The 19,472-nt window shown below is 38.2% G+C and overlaps 1 protein-coding gene across 4 annotated transcripts in view; it reads right to left on the bottom strand.

The window, feature by feature from the left end:
- LOC145989675 (uncharacterized) overlaps positions 1-6,324 on the bottom strand; it is a 34,121-nt gene extending 27,797 nt beyond the window's left edge. For all 4 annotated transcript variants that reach the window (XM_083124886.1, XM_083124888.1, XM_083124887.1 and 1 more), the window contains exons 1-2: positions 6,129-6,324; positions 2,427-3,457 (exon numbers count right to left, since the gene is read on the bottom strand). In XM_083124886.1, coding sequence (XP_082981012.1) covers positions 2,427-3,418 — 992 coding nt within the window. In that variant the 5' untranslated portion in view covers positions 3,419-3,457; positions 6,129-6,324. The remainder of the gene's footprint in view (positions 1-2,426; positions 3,458-6,128) is intronic.
- Between the last annotated feature and the right edge of the window lie 13,148 nt (positions 6,325-19,472).

Raw genomic sequence — 19,472 nt, 5'->3', positions numbered from 1 at the left:
AACAAAAACAAGTGTCTCTGCAAGTAGTGATGCGAGATGCCATGAACATGTGAGAGGGAATGGGATTGCATGGAGGGGGAGAGTGACTGCAGTTACCAGCCTTCACAGCAGTGTGCTGCTTCCACCACCCTGCTCTGTTGCTATGTGTGGCCTTGCTCAAGATATACCTGGGACAGAGTATAGTGACAATTCTATTTGCGCATGGTACAAAATTTTTACAGGAACAAGTTCCCTATGCAAGAAAAAAGAAAAATCAACTGATTGCCCATCAACTTGAGGAGATGGGGGAAGTGTGAGTGTTGATTTCTGTGTAACTGGAACTGCAGCTAGAGAACTAGCAATGTGAAAAACAACCTCTGTATAACAATTTGCCCTTCACACCATACCATTGTCATCCTTGTCTACTGCAACAACTATTACACAATGGTCTCTGCCATCAGGTTATTTTGTTTACAGTTAAACAAAATGATGGAGGTCTTGTTCAGCAATCTCAGTGGAACAGGATATGGGGAACTGAAAACCCACATGTTTACTTGGGACAGGAACATGGATCTCCAAGGATTAATGTGTTCAATACGAGGTTTGTTGATCTCAGGAGACACTTCAAATAAACAACAATGAGAAATATAAAGTGCCTTGTAACGATTGGCCGCGGTGGCTCAGTCGGTAACGCGACTGACTACCATGCTCAAGGTCCCGGGTTCGATCCTCGGCCGGTTCAAATCCGGGAACTTTTCTAACGGTGAAAGCGGCCCCGGCACCCACCCAGCGTCGAATAACATGGGTACCTGGGGGAAACCCTGGGGGGTAAAGGCGGTCAGGGGCGTGATGCTGATCACATCACCCCCACTCACGACCGGATCAAGAAAGTGTGGCGCGTTACCCCCACACCCCCTATACGCCTTCATGGCGTGGTGATATGCACAGGGGAACACTTTACTTTACTTTTTAACGATTGGAAATATTCGTTCTGCATTTGAAAGAGGAAAAAATACTATTTGTCATCTCTAGTGAACATGTACATGGGCCATTCATTTTCCGGAGAATACAATAACCAGAATGACATATCTTGACACGTTACAACTGTGGTTTATGCCTCAGTTACAAGACAAGCTGAATTTAATTTTTCAACAGCATGGCTGTCCAGCTGTGGCCTCCAAGATCAACGGCCTTTAAACTGAGCAACTTTTTATGGGGTTACATGAAAGGCAGACCCATGTTCAAACAGGTGTGGCAAGAACTGACCTATGAGGTTTATATATGCCATGTCACCTGTGATGCACACACTGAACATCAGAAGGTGTCAGGGATAAAGGGAGAAAAAAAAAGAGTTTTGTACTAATTTCACCAAAGTAAATTTAGTCGTTTGCCCACAACAAATGTTTTGCAGCGCCAAAGATAACTTTTAAATGTGCTGTGACAAGGTAACGTGCTTTTGAAATTTACATATATTACAACTCACAGTCAACCTGGTGTGTAAGTGTATTGATACTGTTACTGAAGGTCCAAGATTCGAGTCCTGGCATGGTACAAACAGTTGGAACATATAAAACTGCAAAAACCCATCACTATCAGTGGTTATGCTTACATAACATGTACACCTGACAGATACAATACCAGAAGGCCAGACAACTAATACGATATTAACCCACTCTTACTTAGAACAATTTCTGGAACTCTTTTCACAAAATAACAATACATTTCATGCTAATTAGAATTTCAAAATGAAAAATTGTTGTTACTGTTTTTACATATTTATGTCCAAAATAAAGCTTTTAGTTACCTGGCATCTACTAATTTCCCTGAATTAACACATTTTCTCCAGTTCAAGTGACATTAATCTTCTTCTGCTTGGCCTGAACAGAAAATGACACAGTGCAATATATATTACACTCATCTTTGGAAAAAGTAATATCACTTATATTTCAAATTGTACATTAGCTCATCATTTATCTTGTGATCAATTCAATTACCTTACAGGTAAAAAATTAAAATTACTAAAATACACTAAAAAAAAAAAAGTTTAACCCTTAAAATCAATTAAGTATATCAAAATTCATTATATTAGTGTAAGCACTGATGCTGCATCAAAAGTGACACAAAAACATAATGGGTTACAAGAAATGTTAAGTTGAGTTGAGTTGGTGTTTAAAGTCCACTTTATGCACATTAAGGCTAATCGGGACTGAACCTACAGTTTATAATGGGATCCGAACCATTTGTGCCTCCGCCGGGTGTCGAACCCGGGACCCCTTGATTACAAGGCGACGACGAAGAAATGTTAAGAAAAGGAGGAAATGAAAAGCAAGATTTATAACAGATTGATGTTAATTCTGAGGATTAAAGGACAATGAAGATAAGATGATTGGAGGATGCCAAGGCTTACCAATTCATGCGTTTCCAGAGAGGAGAGAATGAGAACTAACCTCTTATTTGAAGATTCCTTTTCTTTGGACTTTCCAGTTGAGGTTGGAGGGGATTCATCAAATTCAATGTTCAATTCATCCAACAAATTGAAAAAGTCATCTGCCTCGGACAAAGGAAAATTGTCACCTTCGTCTGCACCTTCCGACTTGATTGTCTCGTCATTTGCACTGAAATCGTCAATTTCTGCAGAGCTTAGATCATCCATTTCTTCCGTTACAATTCCCATTTCTTCTTTCACTGTGCGCACTCTCAAATCTCCAGCTTCATCATGTTTTGCTTTGTACTTGGTACTCTCGGGATCGATATTATTCTCTTCCTTGGAATGGACGGTCTTGTTTTTCACCTTTCCAGCAGCTTGAATGCTCTTGTTGCTTCTATTAAAAGATCCACACCAGATATCTTTAGCAGTCTTCTGCTTGCACACTTCTATTTGCACATTTCCTAGACCAGAGCTGGTTTCCGATTTTATGCTCTGCCCCTCATCAATGAACAGTGGGTCGTCGTCCTGGCTACCGTCCGAATCTTCTGACCAATAAGGTTTAACTGCATTTGTCTTACCTAAGTCCACCTTCACATTAATTCTTGGTTTAACGTCACGTTCTGGCTCAATAAACAATGGGTCGCTCTTATCTCCGCCGGAAGGGTCCGGCCAGAAGTCAAAGTTTTCCATCGGTGCTTCAACTTTTACATTCTCTAACTTAACTCTTGCCTCGCATGTTATGTTGGGTTTCTTGTCGATAAACAATGGATCGGTATCATCGTTTGTGTCTCCACTGTATGCTTCGGGCCAAAAGTTCTGAGTTGCATTTCCAACTGATAATTCTACCTTCACGTTCTCCAATTTAACTCCAAATTCATGTTTTATTCTGTGTCTCTTATCTTCAAACAATGGATCAAAATTGGTTTCATTTTCTTCCCCTATAATATCATCTTCGCTGGAGGATGGGAAGTCGGTTACTGATACAAATTCAAACACACGTCCAGTAGCCATTGCAGTATTCCACTAGTAACAAATCCTGAAGATAATGGCCTAAAAAAGAAAAATAGAAAATTCAATGGAAATAACACTCTCACGTAGAAAATTTGATATTTAGGTGCCACATTTGGGAACTACTTAGTCTACTTAGTGCTCAAATAAGATTTTTTTTAAAAAAAAGGCCAGATGGCAAAACTACTGTGTACAAACAATACAATTCTTTAGAAATACACAAGGGAAAAAATATGAGGATAATTTTTCAACAATATGTCCAGTGCTTGTCACTGGTAGCAACAAATAATTATGGATTCAGACAATGGCTTTATTCCTGCCTTCACAAGTGACATGCCTATTGGAAGTTGATCCAACCTAAATGCTTCCTGTGGAAAATCTAAGAGCCAACTTCTGTGTACTGGATAAGAGTCTTTCCACTATATATTCAGCCTCTTTACATTATATTAATTGTACAGCCAACGCCAAAGATAATAGGCCTAGTAAGCAAACTGAGAATATCATTGTTTCTATTAATTTTGTTTTATGTAATTTGAGGTTCAAGTACTGAAATGGGAAATCTGCTCCAGCAGAAGAAAAAAATATAATAATGTACAATTTGTCTAGACTATCTTTGCCATCAGTTCAATTAGTGGATGTTTTTTTCAAAAGTGTGTAATTGTTGTAAGCAGCAGCAATTGTGGTTTTCTTAATAATAACAATATAAATAAGAAGGAAGCGAGGAAATACCAACAAAATTCAACAGTCCCCTCCTCACCTACTCATGCAAGATATTATCCTGGATTAAATAAACACCCAAAAAAGAATTGAATAATTACTAAGGCAAGGCAACCTAACCTACTGACATAGAATTTTAGTAGAGGAATTAGGTGTCCTGTTATTTCATAAGATAATTAGTTAGCATTGGTTAAAACAATTTTCACATGCATTGTCTCTCTGATCTCCACAAAATAAATAAAGAACAAAGAAACAAAACTTGGTACCAGTTCCATAGATCAGAGACACATTAAAATCTGATATTTTGTGTTTCGCATGGTTCGTACTTACCAATTGCGGAACATAGTTTGAGGTGCCATTATGCTTTTTACACAAAAACAAATGCAATTTGTGAGTGCTTTTTTTTTATTCCTTTCTTCGCTTCCGGAACACACAATATGGCGAGCACATCTTGACTCCCGTTGTGGGTATGCAGTGTTTCAACCTTCTTCACCGAAAAATACCTACTATCGTGTTAGTCACTGGTGGAAATTATACATCATGCACGGGTAGCTGACAAATAGCCCCACGAACCATACACAGATAGCCCTAAGAAACATTCACGGATAGCCCCACGAACCATTCTGCACGGTAGCTGACCGATAGCCCCACAACCCATTTCCGATAAAGTTAGGTTAGGTTTGGTTACGTTAGGCAACAAAAAAAAGGGGGGTTGAAACACTGACAGGGGCTTACGTCATCAAACATACGCAGCATCCGGTTGTTGTAGGGCAAGCAAATGAAAGCAATGGCAATTGTGCGTCGGTGAGATATTTCTCTTGAAAAATACATGATTTCACGGTCAAATATATTCCACGATGAAAGAAAATACCTCAACGAACGTTGTAACCCTAGAAGAAACTCATTTCCGTAAGTAGTTTCTTGTGTAAAATTGAAGAAATGTGTCTCCAATGTATGAAACTGTTACCGAAATGTTCCGCAATGCAGAATAGTACGTTAGCAATGTAAAAAATTGCGAAATAAATCACTGATAGGTGTCTCCGGTATAGTAAAGTAGTACCAAAATGTAATATACAAAAACGATCCCATTATTCTGCCATCATACATAATAATCACTCTTCCAGCTAACCTTGCTGGCGTGTGATTACTATAACACTTTGTGTAAAAAAGACGGAAGGGCAAACCTATTTTATTACACATGTATAATATTAAATGAAATTGTATTCAGACTCAAAATGTATTTTTTTTAAATATGTTAACTAGGCAATAATTAACGAATTGCTGCTCCATGTTAAGTGTGCAGATAGTATGTAAATTACAGTAAGTAATCATTATGTCTGTATAGAATATGCATGTATACATGTAGTAAATTTACATGATGCAGAGTAGGTTCATGCATGAGGACGAGATTGGCATATAACTATCAAAAGTTGAGCTTTCCTGCTGATTGTATAAAGTTAGGTTTTGAAATGTATTACCTATCTGTTAGTATGAAAACTTTAAAATTTTCAACATGCCCTACAGTACTTTACATTTAGATTCTATTTTTAACAGGGCTGTTTTAGTCACACACTAAAAAATAAACATTCCTTGAGAATACATTCATGAAGTACATCCACAGCCCCATCCCACTGCTACGTTGGTCTTTCTTTATTATTATTATATCCTCCGATTGCACAATAGTATGTAACTAGTAAAAAGAACTTGCATCTCTCATGGTTGCAACTTACCCTAAAGACTATGATCTTCACTATATAATACTATTTACAAAAAAAAAAAAAAAAAAAAAAAACTTAAGGCAGGTACACCAAAAGGGACTTATTATAATAAAATTCTTTCTTTAAGAACAATTGCCACTAATTTAACAATGGCATTGATCTCAACTACATGGAAGAAATAAAAACTTAACTTGCAGAACTTTACTGTCAAAAACTATCTTTTAAAATTATATAAATATACTAAAAATATAAAATCGTTATACTTCTATCAGGCATACCTGATTGTAAAAACATCCCTTCAAACACATCGAAATCTGCATGTACTTTGTCTATTTTTTACATATTTCGCCGGGAATTTCATGATACTTAGAATTTTTCTTCACATAACAAATATAGCTTGACCGTGCCCACACAGGCCAATATACACGTAAAAGTATCAAAATATCATTCATCAGCTGCTGGGAGGTTTGGCGATGATCCGCCCCGCTTTCCGTGGCGCTGTTTCACTGTGTTGGCCGGCGGGTCTCACTTATCGCACAACATTTGAGCAACCTTGTGTTCTGACGTCACGGAAGAAACGTTTTCAATTTTAGGCTAAATGCCTACGTTGTTAGGTTAGGCTAGCTATTTTTAGTTCTCGTAGCCTAAATAATAATTTTTCATTGTATTTATGCTAATGGAACCTAACCTGACAGGCCTAACCTAACCTCGTAGGCTTTCCTTATTTGACGTCAGAACACAAGGTAGCAAACTGTTGTGCAGAGACGAAGACCTGATGGCCAGCTGCTGGTTGACAAGGTTGCAAATCATGAATATATGTAAAACATTAAAACTTCGAAAAATTATGGATCTATCGCGCGAGTGGTTGCTGCGGTAAAAAAATGGACATTTTCACCAAATTTTAGTGACAACAATTTTATAAACTACACCATAGAAAAATAACCCCTGCAGGCTAGGGACAGCATCAGCACCTTGAGAAATACATGCTAACAACACCAAAGGTGGCCTGCCTAACCTATCCACGTAGACATATAATAGCAAGTTATATTTTGTTTGTTTAAGCTATTATATGCATACGTGGATAGGTTAGGTAGTCAGGTTTGGTGCTGTTAGCATATATTTCACAAGGTGCTAATGCTGTCCCTAGCCGCTTCTCAAATGCCCAGTAGTCTAATGGGCCTGGGGCGCGTCAAGTATCTGATCGTTCAGCGAGCAACGTGATCGCTCAGCTACTTAACGTTCAAATAGGCGTTGCTCCGCGAGCGCTGCTCACTTGATCGCTGAGCGAACTTGAACCTTGCTCGCCACAGGTTTGAGGAAAACTGTATGAGGATGGCGGGGTAGCGAGCCGCGACTGGACAGTTCTTGCAATTGCAATTCTTGTTCTTGTAATTATATTAAAATGAAAGTGTTGTTTATTACAAATAATAAATATTAAATATACACAGTAGTTTTGGAAATGCCTGGGGTGTGAAAATTAAAATTTCGACAGTTTTGATCACATCAACTATTCTATTTCCATAATTAACAGCTTTTTTAAACACCGAAATGTTGTCCAATCGACGGAGCCACATTGATCACATATTATTCAAAGGCAGATATTTTGATCAATGAGCAAACAGCGTCAAGTAAATGATCTGTCTGCTCAACGAGCGTAAATCTTGCTCAACGAGCGTCGCTCAGATACTGGACGGGCCCCTGCTCATTGGCAATCTTTTGCGCTAGAGGCGCCACCCCTAAAGAATTTCGTTCGTCATAGGATGGGTAAGAATTTCTCGTGTAAATTGATAACAAAAATGCGTTTAGAAAACCTTTAAGATTATGTAGCAAGTCATAAGTTTCCGAAAATTACATTATCCTGAACATGGGATTTAATATATTAAAGCGCAACGGCAAGGTAGCTCAGACGGGCTAAATATAGTATGTTTATGAAGACGGAACACTTTACTTGATGTCATTGGCAGAGCTAGGAATTTTAGGTGCAAAAATTTGCCAATAAAGGTGCAAAAAAGGTGCCAAGTTTTGTACAAAAAAGGTGCTAAAATAGGTGCTAATTTTCAGATGTAAAATTTATTGTGAGCAGTGCATACATATATGATTCAACTTGTCTGGATAAACACAGAGTATTCACTGGTTTTAAATCGTTTAATATAACTAAGCAAAGAAAATTCTCTGATACATTAGAAAGCGACGTAAAGGAAAACATGCTTCTACTTACTTGCTTATAATTTCATCTAGAAAACTGTTAAAATAAATTACATTCAAAATTTCTATGTTCTTCTGAGTGAGGCTACATCTGGGGTCACTAAGCAGATACTTGTAAGTTGAAAAAGAACGTTCAACGTCAACAGACACAAGTGGTGCATATTTTGTTTTCAACCAGTAATCCACATCCTTGTTGGTTGCGACTTTTGAACATCAGGGTTCTTGGCTAAACTTTGTTCTAACTTCTCTTTCCCGACTCCTTGCAGCTCTCGTTGCACATCCATCAAAACAGCCCACTGTGCTTCCTTTTCAGAACACTGCTCCTCCAGTTTTGTGATTGCAGGAGTAAGGAAAGAGAAGCCATGTACAATATAGAGTTCATCTTGAAATTCCTGTTTAAGTGCAAGTTTTTTGGCTTTTTCTACAGCTGAGGAATCACTAGGCAAAGCATCTAAAAATTTCGATATTGTATGGAAATGATTGCAAATAAACACTGCAGCTTTTAACCATGTACCCCGTTTAGTGAGAATGGGAGAGGGTGGTAATGGAAGTTTCGTAATTTCTACGTACTTCTGTATTCTAGGAGCCTTTTTCACTTTTTTCTTAATGCCAGAAACAAATTCGTTCACATATGTATATTCATCTTTAAGAGCTTCACAAACTCGATGCAAAGCATGAACAATGCAGGCCACATGTTTTAAGTTAGGATACATATTCTTCAGATTAGAAAATGCAGCTTACATGTAAGATGCTTGGTCTGTAAGAACTAACCACACACTATCATATTTTACGCCCTCCGGCCACAATAGAAAACATGCATCATTGAAACTTTGCATTACACTTGCATTATCTGTTTTGCAAAGAAAATAAGTTTTGAAAAGCATGGGTTTCACTTGTTGCCCATTGAGAGGTGCTACTAAAATGTTCAAAACGTACCTGTTTTACCTATCTGTGGTTTCATCTAGTATGAAATAGACTGGATGGTCAACTACTACTTGCCTGATCTGCGAGATTTTAGCTTCATAAAGAGGTTGAAGGTAAATATTTCCTTAAGGTGCTCTCATCTGGAACAGACTTCCCAGTATATTTTTGCAAATATGATTTCATGACAGGATTGTTAAGTTTCGAAAGAGGTATTCCACACGCTATAAATGTCCTTGTATTTATGGAACTCGAAGATGCAAGCGCCTCACCAATGAATTACTGTCGCTTCCCACCTTTACCATCTCGTAGTTCTTTATTCCAGACATTGTTACCCTGCCCCCGTGTCAGGGCAACAGTGTTTTTTTTCCTTATTTAAATATTTTATTAATATGTTAATTAATTGGGTAGTCAAGTGTATAAACATATATATGTGTGATTAGTGTAAATCAATTTATTATGCATTTTTAGGTTCGTATTTTTCCATGTATAAATACCATGTAGCTCTCTGTTCTTGCTTCGTGTTTCGAACGTTCAAAGGAAAAGGCGGGCAGGTTAGCTGTTAAAGATTAAAAATTTTTGAAAGAAGTGCCGTTGGCAACAGACGCCAACCAAACACATATAAACTCCCAGATAGAGTGGGGGAGGTCGGCTGTTGGAACTGAGACTTGGAAGGGAGAGGCTGTTTTTACTTCGGTTAGCTAGGACCGGAGGACAGGTCTCCCGAAACGGATGCTGTAAGAGATTGGATTGCCGGGCAAGCTAGTGCCTTGGTGTCCAGTTTACAGGTAAAAAGGTAGTTTGTACTGGATGTTATTTTGAAGTAATTACGGTGCGCCGGGCAGCCTAGTGCCTTGTCACCGTAGAGGTTGAGAAATGTACACGTCGGGCGGCCTCGCGCCTGTTAAGACGTTTCTTGGAGTAACGCGAGTCTACCTTGTGACAAGCGTACTCCACATGTAATTCATGAAATGTAAAGCATCCAGGTACAAACAATAGAGATTCCAACATCAAAATTAGAGTTTTGGCCCGATAAATAATTAGAGAAATGAACGTTCGGATACGACTTGTATATACTTCAAATTTACGTTAATTAAACTATAGAAATTATCCAAAATTTCCGTTTTTAATTTCACACATGCTGGACAAGGTAATTTATTCCCCTGATCATAAAGGTTTTGCAAAAGGTTATCCGTTGTCTCTTGTAGTTAATTATATAATTATGTTGACTTGTAGCAACCCACGTGCATTGTCGTACAAAGAAAGATACCCCTAGACAAATCAGAGCCGAGTACGAAGTGCACCGAACCTCGAGTGCGGAGGTAAAGTTTGGGGGGGCCAGACTAGTAACAACGTGCTTCCAACTTTGTAGATGCTGCACAACCCGAGTGCGTTGGTGTTTGTCATCAACAGCAATAGAAATATCACACACATCACACCTCAGAACAGATCCATCACTCAGGATGCTGTCACCGCTAAACTGTTTAACCATGTCCTGCAGTTTCCCAACATTTACTTTATGTTTTGGCATGGTGAACAAGCCAATTTGATGCATCGATTAGTCGATCACAGACTGCAGTTACCTTGCTCGCTGAGACGGGAGAAGGAAACGAAAACAAAACAGCTTTCCTACAACAATCCGTAAACAATACAGTATAGGACAAAAAGAGCACAACTTCTAGCAATTGTAACGCGTCATTGTTGGCACTGTTTAAAGTCCGAGCGCTTACTACATTAACGTCCAAGAACTGAAGAAAGCCGATTCATTGTTGTGCGGTAAACAAGAATCGTGTGCCAAGAAGCGGTGTCTCGAATGTGGGTGGGGTTAAACAGCACGCGAGTTGTATTAAAAAAAAAATGATAAAGATGCAAAAAGGGCGAAAAGGTGCAAAAGGTTCTGAGATTGTGAAAAAAGTGGAAAAGGTTCTGAGATTGTGAAAAAGGTGCAAAAAGGTGCAACCGAAACACCATGAGTAGAGTTCAATAAGTGCTTATTTTAGGGATGAATCACTTTTTTACCCATTTCACACAAAAAAATTTAAGGTGCAGCACCTAAAATTCCTAGCTCTGGTCATTGGGTCGTCCCTAACTGTCATGGGTCGATAATACAGAAAGTTAGATTTTTTTTACATTATCCTTTATGGGAGTAGGAATCTGATAAACCCTGTGGATAAACTCCCCAAAATTGTAAAGAAAAATGTATTAAGTGCGTAAGCGCAAGATATTTACTATTATACACTATGACACTGTACCCTATCCGATAACTTAATATTAATGTATGTTTTCTTGTATTAAGCAGGCATTTTCCCCTCGTGTTTTCGTCCTTTTTCTCTCTCTTTGGTTAAAATAATTTTTAAATTATAATTCCTGTAAATAAGAAAACGGTAGAGATTGCGAGACATGAAACCTGATGAAACAGAATATAAAATATTTTTTTGTAATAACCATTCTCGATAAATGTGTATGTATAAAATAAAGAACCATATTTACTAGCCATGAGGAAAAGTGTGATATCACGTAAGAAACGGAGTCAGTTAATAAATAACACCTATAAAAATAAAAGTACAGTCGCCTGGAATTATTATGTATTACTCTCTACCAGTTTCACAAGAATAGAGCACTTAAAAAGTGAAAATTGCAACTGACGTTCAACACGTTTAATTTCATATTAGCTAATAATGGAAACCAAACACACAAACTGTATTTTTGAATGGTAGAAAATCAATTATAAATCCGAAGATAATTTATTTTTGTACTTAACATGTATAACTCTCATGTACAGTCAGAGAAAGTAGTTTATGGGCCACGTGAACTACGATATCGTAATATCTTAAAGCCTTTTGTCTATGCAACCCAAATATCAAAGTTATCGTTTAGGTTTGCCTATTGAACCTGGTTTCTCGGGAACGATTGAGTTGACAGCAGCGTGAGTCATACCCCCAGGACCAGCCATAACAAACAACAGCTGGGTGCCGTGAGACCTCCAGAAAAGTTTCAGGAATTGGTTTCTTAACAACAACTACTCGTAAGGAAATGTTCTCTTTACTGATATTAGAGTCATTGTCAAGAAGTTCACTAAAATGGTGGATTTCATCAAATCATCATCGCGCAATACACATACTGTCAACCCAGAACTCCTTGAAAAAGATTGGAGTTAAAGACAACTACTTGACAAATCATAAGACGAATTGATATTCATTAGTCCTAACTTAGAATTTTGTGTAGGGCATGGATCATCATGTCCTATCATCCATTTCATAACTTCGTTAATCATCTTCATCGCCTTTGTTGACGCAAGTGATAGGAAAGCAATATAAAATAAGCAAAATTAAGATATTAATAAATGACATTTTTAGCGATTTCACGCAGCGACTCAGTTGCATGTAGAAAGAGTTTCTTTAATTGAGATCCAAGGGCTCTCCTCGTTCTGCTTCATTGTCATTTTCCCTCCACTTTGCCTGCCGCGATTATCCTGATGTTGAATAATGCAACATTAATTAAAATAACCAACCAACGAAACAATCCACAAAGTACACCAAAGCGGCCCATATTATGAATAGGTAAACTATCTGATATTATGCTAATTTCGAATTTAGTAATAAAATGGGAATTTTGGGGATCCAGTTAAGTGGCTGCACATCCATTATGTAATCGCGATATCATCAAATTGTACGAAGCGTGTCTACACCTTGTAACGGTATAGTTTGTGCTTTTAAGCTGATTCTCAGCAACATACACAATATACACAACCATACATTTTTGAATCCTTGTCCCGAGGTTCAAAACTTGCAGTACCTGAAGTTCTGTGGATGCTAGTTTAGGCAATAGACCTCTTCAAATTACAACTTGACGCCCATTTCCTTTTAGATATATATAGGTTTTATTCATATTATATTTACAGAAGTTAATTCTTGGCCGTTATTCGCAAAATTACATTCCGGTGTACCCTGTCCCCCCCTTCCCGAAGAGAGAGTGTAGACTCGCGTAGCCACTGGCTCCACGAGTAAAAAAAAATATAACCTTCAGTACCAAAAAAGGTGGCTGAAGGTATGTGTGTTGTGTACCCGGTTTCCCACATGAAATAAACTATTGGAATAATGTGAAAAGAGCAAGTGTGTGTATTAAAAGAAAGAAAGTTAACATCCCCGCCGTCGGTTCACATAGTAAGGAAAGAAAGCTCGCCCAGCCGCTCCCCTTAGAGAAAAATATACCTCTTACATTGCTGTACTCCGCCAAATATCTGAGGCCGACTGCTCCCCTGCCCTTTCTATTTATAGGCCCCGCTAATGACCTAAACCGTTACTGGAAACTTACCGCTCCCCAACGGCCAAGAACCCAAAAGTACAGGAATACATAGCCATACACAATTTATAACATAAAAAAGGATCCAGTAATGATCGCATCATTACAACCTACGTAAAATGCCAGTCCCCATGATGAAATATGTAGCGCAAAGCCATGGCTTTAAGATCAAATTTGTTTTGTTATTGTTTTTAATAGTAATTACCTCAGTTTTCTTCCTCTGAAGTTAAATTATTCACGACGACGATTTATGATTACATTAAAAACATGAATGAATATACACAATGGACATTTCCACTTTGACATGAAAAACGTTTTAAATCCATTCATTTTACAAATAATGACACAAACATGAGATGTGCAAAATATCTTGGCGATATTTGTTTCGGTTCTCGAGAAACACGCCTTCAAACACCGCTGAAATTCACCTACTACGTCACGGATTTGAAAATGTCCTCTCCACAGACACGAGGTCCTCTGACGTCATCACTTAGAAATGCGTGCAGGTGGGGCTTCTGCTCGTCCCGTCAACTTAGCATGAGCCGCGGAAGCGACAGAAGATTCACTTGTTACTGTGTAAAACAAGTATCTTACAACTTCCAGTGCAAAAATCTGTGCTCCATTTCTTGGAGATGAATTATGCCCTAGTAGTATAGTAGTATTTACTATAATTCAGCCACTCGGTAGAGGTTTTTCCCATTCGGGTGACAAAGCAAACCTTTTAACAGTCAATGGCTGAACACGTGACCAGCCTTGTTCATTGCGAATACATAGGTTAGTCAGTGGCGGCTCGTGGTGAACCAAAGTGGAGGGGCGATAGCTCACATATTTGCTCTATTGATTTGCTTTATTTTACTTCGCCTTTTGTGCCACATTTGGCTAATTTGCGAATATGGGGATGAGTGACATGATGAAATTGATGAATGGACACTCACAAAAATCCATGCCCAGGCCGGAATTCGAACCCGGAACCCCTGGCGTCGTAGCGCGATGTGCTAACCACTCCGCCACGGGGGCGGCACAAATTTGCTCTACTAGTAATGCGAGTTTAAATTATGAATTTCGTATAACAGCCAACGTGATAAGAAATTGATACGTTCGTGTTTACCGAATATCATGTTTTACACCTTTGCACATATTATAATAAATTAATAATTATTTAACAGTAATGCGAAGAGGATGGAAGAATATAATTCTAACAGATTTAGTCGTTTAACAGAGCGGAAAATTCAGAAGGGATATTAATTTTTACACAACTTGATAAGCACAAAGACGAATATTTACGTGCATTGATCGTGAAGATTTATAGTAAAAAAGTTACACAGAAAAAGTTTCCTGTCCTACATGACTAATTGATATGTGAAATAGGGCATCAAAATAAATATCTCACTGGAAAGGTGATATCTGCTTTACCAGAAGCTCTAAAGTAAAAACTTCAAACGTACCAGAAATCTTCAGACATGTTTGTAACTGAAATTCATCCTTCTGTCCTTCAACGCGAAATTTGCGAGTGAACTCACGACCTCCCTTCTTTGACACTTGTTCTGGATTCAAATTCGGCCTAGGATTTTTATGTTTATTTTTTCATCCAGACTTCTTCAGACTTCTTGGTAGAAAAACTTCGCACCAACAATTTCTCCACACTGTTCATCGCCACAAATGCACAACTACAGCATACAAGTACCGAAAAAGCTACTTTTCCATGGAAAACGAAGAAACAACAAGTGTCAATACTATCGTCTTCCCATCCGGTCGTTTTATTGCTTCGCGGTTGCCAGACAATTTTGCCAAAGTTTCAGAAATTTGTAGTTCACAGTTTCCTGTAGAGGCTCTTGTGAGTTTAGATGACGAGTTTCTAATTTATTTAACATCCGCCTTGAAAAGAAATTGGGCAACTTTGTCACATTATCAGGAATTTTTTCTAACGTGCTAATCAAAACATGTAATTAAATCTACATGATGTACTCCACATTATTGTAATCCAAATGTACTTTTCACTAAACTCAGAAAAAATACAACGCATATATACGATAATTTTGCGTGTAACAAGAATCGATAGCCGACTTCCGTGGCTTGCATACCGCATTACGAAGCCAGGGCTCCTGGGTTCGAATCCCGTCATGGGTATGTGTGTTCTTTGTGAGTTCCTCTCCATCAATTTCATTATATCACCACTCATCCTCATAGTCGTGATTACCGAAAAGTAGCAGAAAGCGACGGTAAATAACAAAAATCAAGCAAGAGTCTGTACATTTTCAGTTACCGATATTTTCTTTCCTCATTGGAAATTGCGTTATTTATTGCTCTAATCTTATGTCATAAGTAGAGCCCGGAAGTTCAGGCATTTATGTTCGTTAAAATAGGCAGGCAAAAAGGCATTTATAATGTGGAAAATAGGCACTAAAATGTAAAAAAAAGGCAAAATAAACCGAAAAAAGGCACATTCGGAAGTCGCTTACTTTTTTTATCTATCATTTCTGGCAAAATGTTAAAATCTACATTGGGAAGAGCATTTCAATTTTCACCAAATTCACGCACGTAACCATGTAATTTACCACTTAATGGCACATTAAATTTCGGCATGATGACAACTACACAATCCTTTCCCTCCAAAGTGCTGAACTAAACTAAAGATAGAGAAGTTGATTTTGGAATCCATGCAAAGGCCCTTGGGCATTAGTACTGTTTCTTGTCAATAACGTCCTGACACGGACGCTGGACGTGATGACATAATTGTGCAGACGTTTTGCAACATGTTTTCAGCAGTCAATCATGCACAAGGAAATGTTAACCGAAAGGCAATATCCTAACTCAGCATGAAATACTTTTTTCTCGCACTTTTCTCCTTCAGCAATGTTGAAACATGCCTGAGTTCAATATTACTTAAATAAGGCGAAAATTATTCACATAATAAACGGAAGAAAAATAAATGCCAACAACGTTTTTTGGGAGAAAAATAATTTATACACACACTTTTTTTTTTTTAAAAAAAAAGTCCAATTTCATTGAAAAAGGCAAAAAAAGGCATTATAATTAAAAATAGGCAGTGGGGTCCCAAATAGGAAAAATAGGCAAAATGAAAAGGCTTCTAAAACATTCGAAACAACATAAAAAACATATATCCGGAAAAATTTTATCAATATATCCAGTAGATAAAAAGAGGCATTTTGTCAAACTTCCGGGCTCTAGTCATAAGTGAATAAGATTATGGAATACAGAATGATTTTTTTCAACGGTTGGTAATTTTCTTTCTTATGTTAACTTCATTGCTTCTGGCAACTCTTCATTGTTCACCGTTCTCCGGCCGGAGAGAGGGCCAGTTTTGCCTAGAGGGTGGGTTTCGGACGACAAACCCTCCGTCCTCCCACGCGCAGATCCCGCGCGTGTTATTCCCACAGTTGCCTCGCCTCTTACCCCTCGCGACCGCGCCTGAGAATGCTCTACGTCTCGTAAAGTGGGAGGACGGCGCCCCGCCACATTTCTCTCCAAGTTCCGTATTCCACCGCACGGTGACGTGCAAACTTTACAATGGACATTTCCACTTTGACATGAAAAACGTTTTAAGTCCATTCATTTTACAGATAATGACACAAACATGAGATGTGCAAAATATCTTGGCGATATTTGTTTTGGTTCTCGAGAAACACGCCTTCAAACACCGCTGAAATTCACCTCCTACGTCACGGATTTGAAAACGTCCTCTCCACAGACACGAGGCCCTCTGACGTCATCACATAGAAATGCGTGCAGGCAGAGCTTCTGCTCGTCCCGTCAACGTAGCATGAGCCTCGGAAGCGACGGCAAACTCACTTGTTATTGTGTAAAACAAGTATCTTGCAACTTCCAGTGCAAAAATCTGTGCTCCATTTCTTGGAGATGAATTATGCCCTAGCAGTATAGCAGTATTTACTATAATTCAGCCATTCTGTAGAGGGTTTTCCCATTAGGGTGACAAAGCAAACCTTGTAACAGTCAATGGCTGAACACGTGAACAGGCTTGTTCATTGCGAATACATAGGTTGGTTCTGACTGGCAAGAACTTAATGTTATAGGAATGCCTTTTGCTGGAATTACAACTATTTTCGTCATAATATTTTCTTCGCAAATTTTAAGATAATACTTTTAGAACACTGGTTTACACGCCAATTTATGCAATATAAGAGGTGATACGGTATAAAAAGGTACGATGTTTTTTAATTTCCTGCAGTAAATGACAGTTTTCTTCAGTTAATATCTATTGTAAATTTTTGTATTTAGCCTACTTTTACGTCGCTTTTCCGTTCACTTTGTTTATCCGCAACGATGAGAACGCATGGTTAATTTAGTATGTATCTTCTCTAACATCACATTTGTTCCCACTTTTGGCTAATCGCTCCAATGAAGATGAATGATTAGAAGAGTATTCGAAGTCGGGGTGCAGGAGTACACCCCCACCACACACACACACACACTACCACCAACTGCACAATCTAAGTTTCACCCAACCTGCCACGATATGAGACGAACTTTTTCTTCTGTCCCATCTCATTTCGAAAACATTCACTTGTCCCATCTTATTTTTTGAGACAAGACGGAAAGTGTCTCGTCTCGTGAGCAACACTAACATTAACAATAGAAGCATCCCATTAGCTCTCCCCAAAATCTTAGAGCAAACATCCTCCCATGTAACAATTTCCAGTTCAATGAAGTCACTCACAAGGAAACAGTCATGCCCAGGTCGAGAGTCAAACCTGGAACATGGTTTGCATATAAAAGCAGGATAATATTTAGTTTTCGAGGGCTGTACCGTCGAAACGAGGAGTAAAAAAAATATATATATTAAGAAAGTTTTTTTTTTTTGTATTTATAATGATAAGTCTTTGCATACGTTGTTAATTCTATATTTTTCTAGACTTGAGACGAGAACGAGAATTGCCCTCACAAACCGAGACGGATGTTTATAAATTGAGACGAGACTGTCAATGAGACATTTAAAAATGAACACGAAACTGACATTTACGACTCTAAACGAGAACGAGACCAAGGCTGCCATGTCTCGTTTCGATAGGATCCTTAGTGGTGAAGTTGTGAACCAACCAATTAATGCGTTTCGGGGTAACGAGATGAGGTGGCTTTTTTCGCAGTACAAAATTCAAAATATATCGTACCATTTCAGTATGGGATATTGTTATACACATGGGCCTATATATAGTTCACGGGGTAGGGGGGATGGATCAACTTTTGGTATGATTAGGGTTGCTTTATTTCGTAAGTGAAAATCCAGGACACAGCTGGCTGGAAGCTTGTTGGGGAGCAGGGGGTGCTGGACCCGACAAAGTTGTGTGTATGTAGTCACGAAGTCACGCTAGTATTGATACTTTTCTGTTCATCTTGTGTCACTGCGTTTCTAAAAACCAAATATCTTTAAGATGACTCGAGAGGGAAAAAAATACTGATTTGACAGTCTCAATGCAGTTTCTTATCGCAGAAATTACGAAACTATCAGGAAATTGCAGATATTGGTCTGCAGTCCCATCTGGTGTGTGGAATTATGAAATTTCCTTCCCATCCGTGTCCCGTCCTATTCGTCTCTAATTTAAGAGAATGAAATAAGTCCCAGAAAATTTTTATGAACAAGCGGATAGAACAGGTAACTCTGGCAATTTTATTGAACCAAAAAAAAGAGGGGGGGGGGTTGGACCCGTTGAATCTCCCTTAAATACGCCCTTGGTTATACATATTATTTCCTTGTAATAATTATACATAAACTAAGTATAGACAAGTACTGTGCATCTAATGAAATCTTCTCAGTGTATTTTCTCTTATCTGCACAAAAATATTTGATCATAATTTGCGCAGCAGAAATGGAACACAAACTGAAATTGCTTTATGGAAAAGAAAGTAAAATAGGCTTTATAAATAAAGTGAAGAATGTGAAAATTCTTATTTTGAACTACATAGGTTACGGTAAATTTCGATAAATATAAGTTTAAAAAATATTTTTGAGTGTCTGGTCAGCAAGCAATTTTATAAGCAATATTTTTCGCATAGCCTGAGAACACACACGCAGCTGAACCATTTCATTTATCTTGCACGTGAGCAGCACTGATATTTCATAGAAGAATGATCATTACAAAGCATAGCTTTCGTATTTCCTATCGCTCCTTCTTCCATTATTTAAATCGGTACAGATTTGTAAAACTGCTGCACGTGTT

Source organism: Lepisma saccharinum, chromosome 7, assembly GCF_977018435.1.
Source record: "Lepisma saccharinum chromosome 7, izLepSacc3.1, whole genome shotgun sequence".
NCBI lineage: Eukaryota > Metazoa > Arthropoda > Insecta > Zygentoma > Lepismatidae > Lepisma > Lepisma saccharinum.
This window is presented reverse-complemented; position numbering and strand designations above follow the sequence as displayed.